Consider the following 10,160-nt stretch of genomic DNA (forward strand, 5'->3'; position numbering starts at 1 on the left):
TGTTTAACTAATTAAATTATGTCACGTCATGTTAAAGGTTTAGATTGTTTTTTAACTTATTCTTTTGTGCTTATTACAAGATGATATAGTATGATTTAATTGATTAGACACCAATAAAAACGCTAAAATTAGACAGTAAATTTGGATCCAGATAAATAACAGCAATACAAACTTTGTTTTCCATAAAAGTTTATTTACACATAGATAAATAGTTTCACAAATAACTTTTTGATGTCTTCAGCCAATTATCTGATTTTATTGAAGGACTTTTTCAAAGTCAAGGATATATTGGAAGAAATGAATTGGAATTTTAATTTCCCTTTTTACAAGAAATGATGAGAAAGGATATTTACTTATTGATTTAAGGTTAATAGCTTTGTTAGTCTATGAGCTTTAAGTATAGTAATATTTTGGTCTTTAAATTTTTAATTTAGTCATATTTAATCTTTGAACTTTTATCTTTTATAGTTTTTGTCTTTAAAAATAAAATTGAGAAACGATTTCTAAAATTTCACATAGATAAACATGTGCCAATCATGTAATATTTTAAGATTTTATAAAAAGAATTACGTTATATGCAAAATGTTCTCTTTGTTATTATTAAAACTTACAGGAAACTATAATATTTTGCATATATTGTAACTATTTAAAATTTTATGTTATTATACGATAATGATGTAATTATGCAGGTTAAATTTCAGAAATCGTTCAACAATTTTACTGCCAGAGATTAAAACTGTAAAAAAAAAAAAAGAAAAAACAAAATTTCAATGACTAAATATGCCTAAATTAAAAGTTCATGACTAAAATTTTACTATGCTCAAAGTTTAAGGACTAACAAAACTATTAACCCATTGGTTTATTATATCTTAACCATCAATCTGTTAACATTTTCCCTCTAAAATTTAGCAAAATATAATTTGGTGACTAAATTTGAGACATTAAAGGAGTTTAAAATTTAAGGTGAAATAATTTTCAGTACAGAAACTAATTATAGAAAGAGAAGAAAGTTCAAGAACTGTCTTATAAATTTATTCCTAATATGAAAACTTGATAAACGACAAAAACTTAACCCCCGTTCATTTCATTGATTCAAGTTTAGAATTTGAGTTTTACTACAGTAAAAAACTCTAAAAAACAGTCACATCTAACTTTTTTATTACAGTAAAAAACTCTCATATGAAATTACATGTCAACTCAAATTAAAAACTCAAATCATACTTAAAACGGGCCTAAGAGAGAAAAATAAGGAAAAAGGTATGAAAAACCACAGTAATGTCAGAAGGACAAAAAAAAGGTAGACAAATGAAAATGATAGTGAAATGTCAAGCGATATCTGGTCGAAAGATGATCCATCTTGTGAGGAATAATCTCATAGTCAATCATTTATATGCATAAGAAGAAGAACTAGAAGAAAACGACATCAAAAGGAAGTGCAAGACAAAACGCAGCGTTTTGTCTAAAACACCTTCACACCAGAATGCTCCTCCACATGTTAGTGAAGACCAAAACTATACCTAAAGGTAAAGCATAGATCTAGAGTATTCATTCATTCGGTGGAGAAGATTAAAACCGAAGAGAGGGAGAGAGTCCTTTTCCTTGTATCCGAGAGATTCAAGCAAATTCAAGAAAAATGAGAAACCAATACATTGTGAGTGAGAGAGGAAAGATTTCAAGGGTGTTTGGGGTGTGAGAAAGAAGAAGAAATCAGAATTTCTTCTGGGTAGTTTCTCGGTAAACACTTTGTTTTTCTTCTAGGGTTGGTTTCTGGGTTCTTGTATTTCAGATTTGGGGCTTTACCTCTTGTAACAGATTGAAGTTGTAATTCTTCTTCTTTATAGTGGATTGAGTTTCTTGTGGAGGAGCTCGGTAGGATTACGTCAATTTATCTTGGCCGAACCGGGTAAATCTTGATTGTGTTCTTATTTTCTGTTCTTCTTGATTATTCCGTTCCATACTTCCGATTGTGTTGGTCTCGTTCCAACAGTGGTATCAGAGCTGACGGTTAAAAACTGATCAGTGAAGGTCTAGAGGGTCTGCCTGGTTTGGGGGAAATTCGGGAAAAACAATTTTTCAGGGAATCTTAGAGAAATCTTGAAGAATGGGAACTGCTAGGTTTGAGCTTGAGAGATTTGATGGATCTGGCGATTTTGGCTTATGGCGGAAGAAGCTGAGGGCGATCTTGGTGCAGCAGAAAGTGGCAAAAGCTCTAGGGGACATGAAAGATTTCAAGGGCATGGAGGAAGAGAAGGACGAGATGCTAGAAATAGCCTACTCTACCATTATCATGTACCTTGCGGACAACGTGTTGAGACAAGTCAACGATGAAGACACAGCAGCAAAGGTTTGGCTTAAACTTGAACAACTTTACATGACAAAGTCTCTGACTAATAAAATTTATCTCAAAGAAAGCTTGTTCAGTTTTATAATGGACACCTCTAGGAGCCTAGAAAAGAACCTCGACGCTTTTAACAAAATTATTATAGACCTAGCTAACATTGGTGAAAAAATTGAAGAGGAAAACCAAGCAGTAATCCTTTTGATTTCTTTACCTGAGTCATTTAGGGAGGTAAAAAATGCTATAAAATATGGGAGAGATAGCCTTACTCTTGAAGATGTACTGTCTGCCCTGAGGTCTAGAGAGTTAGAAATCAAAAAATGAGATGTCTCAAAGAAGGGACACAAATGGAGATGAAGGGTTGTTTACTAGAGGAAGACCACCCAAGAAAGAATCAGGTTGGAAGACCAAAAATAGGCCACCCTCAAGGTCAAAGTCCAGGAACGGATCAAGAAAATGTTTCTTCTGTAAAAAGCCAGGACACATCAAAAGATTCTGCAAGGAGTGGAAGAAGCATTTGGCTGAATAGAAACCAACAGAAGGTGATGCTGCAATTGTCATTCAAGACAATGGCTATGAGAGCCCTAAGATGCTCGTTGTTAGGATCTCAGAAGAGGAGTCAGAATGGATTCTGGACTCTGGGTGCACATACCATATGTGCCCAAATAAATCCTGGTTCTCGAACTATGAGAGGATAGATGGAGGTAAAGTCTTGATGGGAAATAATCATGCTTATATAGTGATTGGATCTGGAAACATCACTGTCAAGCTGACAATGGGGCTTATTACACGCTCAAGCATGTCAGGCATGTTCCTGAACTTAGAAGGAACTTGGTCTCCCTGGGAGCTTTAGATGATGCAGGGTATAGCTATAAAGCTGAAGGTGGAGCCATAAAGATCTTTAAAGGGTCTTTAGTAGTAATGAAAGGAGAGAAGAAATCAGGCCTTTATGTCCTAAAGGGCCAAGCAGTCACTGGCACAGCAGCAGCAATAATCAGTGAGAAGTCCAAGGCTGAAATCTGGCATAGAAGGCTTGGGCATGTAAGTGAGAGAGGTCTCCAGGAACTCAGCAAGCAGGGATTACTTGGAGATGACAAAATCAACCACCTGGAATTCTGTGAGCAGTGCACTTTAAGGAAGCAACACAGGTTGAAGTTCTCTACATCAACATTCAGAGCAAAAGGACCTCTAGATTATCTACATGCAGATCTATGGGGGCCAGAAAGAACACCTACTCATGCAGGGTCCAGGTATTTTCTTTCTATAATTGATGACCACTCTAGGAAAGTTTGGATTTACCTATTAAAAACTAAAGATGAATGTTTTAATAAATTCAAACAATGGAAAAACCTAGTTAAAAATCAATTAAATAAAAGGGTAAAAGCCCTTAGAACTGATAATGGTCTAAAATTATACCATGAGTTGTTCACAGATTATTGCCATAGTAATGGCATCCTAAGGCACAGAACTATGAAGAAAACACCTCAACAAAATGGCATAGCAGAGAGGATGAATAGAACCTTAATGGAAAGAGTTAGGTGCATGCTATTTGGTTCAGGTTTACCTAAATCTTTCTGGGGTGAGGCAGTCAACACTGCTTGTTACCTAATTAATAGATGCCCATGTAAGCCTATAGGATTGAAAACTCCACAAGAGCTCTGGACTGGAAAACCACCAAATCTAGGAAATTTGAGAGTCTTTGGATGTGCAACATATGCACACCAAAAGGAAGGGAAGTTAGACCCTAGATCCTTTAAATGCATATTCCTAGGACATCCTGAGGGAGTTAAAGGATATAGGCTATGCCTGAAAAATGGTTCTAAGTTTAAAATCATCATTAGCAGGGATGTAAGCTTTAATGAAAATAACATGCCTTATTTTAAAAAGGACAAAGATACTGCTGCCTCTTTTAATGATGCAGGAACAGATGCAAACACCCCACATCAGCTCTAATTTGAGGTGCAGTCATCAACGCAAACTCCACCTGGGCAAGAACCTGACCATGAATCACAGCAGCAACCGCAAGAGACTCAGGAAATTGCTGCTGAAGACCCACGAGAGGAATTAGAGCCTACGGTTCTAGAGACTCTGTCAGATTACGTCATTTCAAGAGATAGGTCAAGGAGGCAGATCAAACCCATATGGTGAGAATGAGCTCATAGCGTTTGCTCTAAGCTCTGCTGAAGACCTTTCAGAAACTGAACTAGGCTCGTATCAAGAAGCAGTTTCAAGCCCTCGGTCCAGCAAGTGGATAGCAGCCATGGAGGAAGAGATGAACTCCCTCAGAAAAAACAATACTTGGGTCTTAGTGGACAAGCCCAAGAAGCAGAAACTTGTTTCCTGCAAATGGATCTTCAAAGTTATTGAAGGTGAAAAGCAATTTCAAAATCCTTCGAGAATATGTATGATTACACATAGAAAAATAGGACTCCAATCTGCTGTCCAATTTTAGTGTCTTCATTCATGTTTAACCAATTAAATCATGTTACGTCATGTTAAAGGTTTATATTGTTTTTTAACTTATTCTTTTGTGCTTATTACAAGATGATATGGTATGATTTAATTGATTAGACACCAATGAAAATGCTAAAAATTATACAGTAAATTTGGATTTAGATAAATAACAGCAATACAAACTTTGTTTTCCATAAAAGTTTATTTACACATAGATAAATAGCGGATCAATATGTGAACATACTACACAATAAATAATCTGCAATAAATAAAAGAAAATTATTGAAGGTGAAAAGCAATTTCAAAATCCTTCGAGAATATGCATGATTACACAAAAAAATAGGACTCTAATCTGCTGTCCAATTTTAGTATCTCCATTCATGTTTAACTAATTAAATCATGTCACGTCATGTTAAAAGTTTAGATTGTTTTTTAACTTATTCTTTTGTGCTTATTACAAGATGATATAATATGATTTAATTGATTAGACACCAATGAAAACGCTAAAAATTAGACAATAAATTTAGATCCAGATAAATAACAGCAATTCAAACTTTGTTTTCCATAAAAGTTTATTTACACATAGATAAATAGTTTCACAAATAACTTTTTGATGTCTTCAGCCAATTATCTGATTTTATTTAAGGACTTTTTCAAAGTCAAGGATATATTGGAAGAAATGAATTATAAACTCGAATCAGGGAACTAAACGGACCCCTTATAAACTAGAGATCATTTTTTTTTCTTTAACAGTGAAATGTAAAACACATGAACCTGATAAACGACGATAACAAAAACATTAAATGAAAGACCTAAATGAAATGTAAACAAAATTAAGCAAAAATGTAAAACGACAAGAACCTGGAATTGACCAAAACAAAAAACGGCAATAAAAAAACAAAATTAACTTAAAAAACGTTAGATCATCATGTAAAACGACAAAATAAAAACGCCAATGAATTATGAAAATGTAAATAACATCAACTTGGTAAACGTCTAAACAACAGCAACCCTGAAATATGAAATGCAAAAGTACGTCAGCTGCCAAAACAATAACAAACTACTAATTGCTGTAGGACAGTAACCTGAAAGAATATTTATAAAAAAACAAAAAAACCCTGAAAAAATTCGAGTATAAACAATAAACGACAACCAAATTCAGTGACGACAAACAACTTGAAAAAATTCGAGTCTAAACAATAAACGACAACCAAATTCAGTGACGACAAACAACTTGAAAAAATTCGAGTCTAAACAATAAACGACAACCAAATTCAGTGACGACAAACAACTTGAAAAAAGCAAAAGCTATACAGAAACAACGATGAAGTATGGCGAGGAAAACATCACCCATAGGCCTAACAAAGAAAAGCTGTAGAAGATGGGAATTTTTGGTAGATTGAGCGTTGACTATCAATCACATGAGGATAGAAATGACCTTTCACTTTGCGGAAAAAGAATTTCAATGATAACATTCATTATTATTATGAGGATAAGACATTGGAATATATATTTTGCAACTGCAAATTGGGCATGTGATGGTGCACTAACCTCAAGCTTGGCCCCATCTCCTCCCACAAGTACAAGTAAAACAAAGATTAATTGGGCCCACCAAACCACTAACTTAAAAGAATAATTTTGTTAAATACATCTTAAAGATGCATGTGTCAAAATTTTTATCTTTTTATTCTTAATTTATAATTTTTTATTATATAATTATATTAATAAAAAGATATTTATCAAGAATAAAAAATAAAAATTTAAATTCATATACTTTAAAAAATAAATTCTCTCATTTTTCTAATGATGTGTTTGGAATAAGAATCTGTGTCATGATTCGAATTATAATTCGTGACTCGTTACAGTATTTTCTCTCATAAAAAATACATATAAATTAAAAATAATTCTGAATCATGATTCTAAATACATAAATAACTAAACGTCCCTAACTCTAAATTAGTGATATAGTGGCCAACATCGTTGTCAATCAAACTCAAAACAAAATCTTCCAAACTCCCAAATCCCCCAAAAATGTCATCCCTTGCGTCACTCTAAAAGAAAATATGTTTTTTTTTTGTTTTTGTTTTTGTCCCTTCTTTGTTTATCTATTGCACATCTCAAGGGCCCTAAAACTTGCGGATCCTAGATCCTTATATGGGCCGGGTGAGACTCCACCCGTTTCATCATCATGCAAGAATCTCTTCACTCCTCTCCTTCTCTCCCAGGCCTTGTAAACGACAAACCCAATGAACCCCACAAACACCAAAACGGCACCAAAGAACACACCAATCAAAGCCCTAAAAACCACCCCCACTCTACCTTTATGTGCACTTTTCCTCACCTTAAAATACCCCACCTTAGTCTCATCCCCAACACTGAGTAGAGTTTGGATTGGGTAATCCACGGTGTAGCAAAACCTGGATGCATTATTATACACCGCGCCCCAACAACTACAATTCTTCTCACAAATGCCCTCACACTCCTCCAAAGACGACGTCGTTTCGTACCGCATCAGCTCATTGTACGGTAACTCAACCCCTTTCCTTCTCAAAACCCAAAAGCCGTTATTCGCCACCGCGTCACCGCAAAAGTCGCCGGAGCCGGACTCCGTTGGTAGACACTCACCACCTGAGATATACTCCGTCCGGTTATCAATACACGAGCAACCGGATCCGGACTTACACAAACCGTACGAACCGCAGGGACTGGGAAGTTCGCAAGTCTCACTAATTGCCTGATAATTTGAAACCCATGTTGACCCGTCCCAGAAATACCCTCTGAGGTTCCCGTCAGGTTCTAAGACGACCCGAATGAGCCCATTTACCTAAAGCATAGCAAGAAAAAAAAAAGTATGTACTAACATTAATACTATCTTATTTGAAATGAACAAAGCTATTATAGATCAAGAGAAATATAGAATTTAAAACTTAAAAAGGATATAAACTTCATCATATTTGGCGTATAAAATATATATATATATATATTTTGGGTAGAAATTGCTATTGTATCATATTAATAAGAGTTGCTTTTCTTTTCACTGTTCTTGAATTATTTTTCGAAAAACTAATCTAACCATTTCAAAATTTCAACTAGAGGAGTAAGATAGCAACTCCGACCGTATAACTTCTCGTATAAAATTTGAGAAAAATTTAAGTAAGGCGGCCGCTTACACACGTGGCTCGGCCCCTGCATTTACCTGTTTTTGGAAGGTTGAAAAGGGTTGCACGTCGACCGGCGGTTCGGTTCCAGTTTGGTACATGCCCAAATACCCATCCGGGTTGACCCGAGCGTAAATCGGACCTTTTCCTTGTACTATCTCTGCTTTGGCTTGCATAGCCCTGTGCTTCCAATATATTTGCTCATATCCTCTCTTAAACCCTGCGTATAATCCCATAAAATCGCTCCCTAATCGCATAAAATACTTCCCATTCGACGAGATCAGCGTCATGGCATCAGTGAAATTCTGGCCCTCGACGAGGGTATTGCCCGGAAAGTCAAAACTCTGCCACACAACAGATTTCAAGTTATCTTGTATTTGGAGACTGGACGAGTTTAGAAGCACGACCCTGTCGCCGGCTACGGAGTTCGAACTTGACCAAAATACCCTCGACCCGGGGTTGGAAATCACGAGGCTGCCGTTGGTGAAGGTGAGCTCGGTCTTGTGGGACCAGTGGAGAAAACGGGTCGGGTCGGCGAGCCAGAGGGTCTCGGAGGAGGGGAGGTGGAGGACGGCAAGGGAGAGGCGGGTCCGGTTGGTTCGGAGGAAGCCGAAGGAGAGGTTTCCGGTGGGATCACGGAGTAGGGACTGAAACGACGTCGTTGAAGGGTCGGGTCGGGCTTTGAAGCCTTTGAGAAGCTCTTGGGTGTCGTTGGCTTCGGTACATGAGGAGATAAAGATTGTGATTATGAGGAGGAGGAGTTGAGTCGCACGTAACTGAGTCACCGAGTTGGTTGAGTTTATCATGTTGGAAATGGTGAGGAGAGAGAGAGAGAAGAAGAGATAGAGAGAGAGAGATGGATGGGAAGTGGCCGGGGAAATGATACAAAGGGCTGGCTGGCCTTTTTATATATTACTATTTTTTAGTGTGATAATTCTCGATGACTTAAATAGAGATATAAAATAGAAGCTAATAACTGTGGTTTTTTTAATTTGGAGACCAACCATTATCATATAGTTAAAATACTTGAAGTAATTCCCATCAAAAAAATAGAATAAAATACTTGGAAGTGAACTTTGCAAGCATGTCTAGGTATATGGAGAACCAAGGCTAAATGGAGATTTTTTCATTCGATCATTTTTTTTTTGTTTATATAATAATATTCTTTCATACAATGTTTTGATTATAAATATTAAGGAAAAATTTTGTTTTGTTAAACATAATAAAACTTAAAAGGAGGCAAGGGAAACAATGAGTACGTTCGAATTATATGAATCTTCGGAGCAACTTTAGATACTAAAGTAAGATTGGATTCATTTAAGTAATGCACAAGGCAAAATTTAATTCAAGAATTAAAAACCAAACCAAAAAGAATTAGGGAAAGTTTCTCTAGTAGGCTTAACCTACCGATAGTGTCAATTTTTTATTATTAGATCAGATTAAAATAATATTAAATTAAAAAAATATATAAAATAATTTATTTATAATACATATATGATGATTGAAAATAAAAAATTACCAGTAATTTATTTTTTTTATCCTACTAGAGAAGCTCTCAAGCTCCCAATGAATTGTGGGTTAAGATTAGATTGAACCCACATTTCCCGTACACTCAAATAGGCTAAAATATGATTGAGTCCTGGGAGGAAAAATGGACACCTTTTGTTGCCTTTTTTTTTTTATAAATTGAAAATATGTCATTTTTTTTATTTCTACAAATATTTATAACTTGAGCGTCTTTACTCGCAAAAACCTCAATTGCTCATAGCTTAGGAATTTTAAGAAAGATCAGAGATCAAGAATCAAACAAGTAGCAATTATCCAGAATCTTGGGCAGATTTTCACACCCTAATGTATAATATTTTTCAAAATAATAAAAAAAAAAAAACAAAAGCAAAACATCTGCATATGATGTAATTAGAAGTAATAACACCTAACATTGTTTGTTATTAATTTTAGGGCTTTGAATTTTTTTGGGTTTTTTAATTCTAGAAATTGAAAGTGAAAGTTATGATTAGAATAATTTAACGTAAATGTGAGAAGGTTACAGATAAAGATTTATAAAGTAGCATGCGGCTCACCAAAAGTGAATAAATAAATGGAATATGTTAGGAACCTAATAGTTAGTAGTTATTTTTTAGTAATATAAATAAGGGTCTAGTGGCTAATGAGGGGGGATGATGAGATTTCTAGAAAGTATCTAGTACGGT

At 35.2% G+C, this 10,160-nt stretch overlaps 1 protein-coding gene across 1 annotated transcript; it reads right to left on the reverse strand.

Moving 5' to 3' along the window:
• Positions 1 to 6,608: 6,608 nt before the first annotated feature.
• On the reverse strand, positions 6,609 to 8,811 carry LOC21396974 (PAN domain-containing protein At5g03700). Its single transcript, XM_010091115.2, has 2 exons — positions 7,989 to 8,811; positions 6,609 to 7,616 (listed from the first exon to the last, which is right to left on the reverse strand). The coding sequence occupies exons 1-2, from the start codon at positions 8,754 to 8,756 to the stop codon at positions 6,894 to 6,896; spliced, it is 1,491 nt and encodes a 496-aa protein (XP_010089417.1). The 5' UTR covers positions 8,757 to 8,811; the 3' UTR covers positions 6,609 to 6,893.
• Between the last annotated feature and the right edge of the window lie 1,349 nt (positions 8,812 to 10,160).

The sequence above is a fragment of the Morus notabilis genome, unplaced genomic scaffold (genome assembly GCF_000414095.1).
Source record: "Morus notabilis unplaced genomic scaffold, ASM41409v2 Scaffold705, whole genome shotgun sequence".
In the NCBI taxonomy this organism is placed as follows: Eukaryota; Viridiplantae; Streptophyta; class Magnoliopsida; order Rosales; family Moraceae; genus Morus; species Morus notabilis.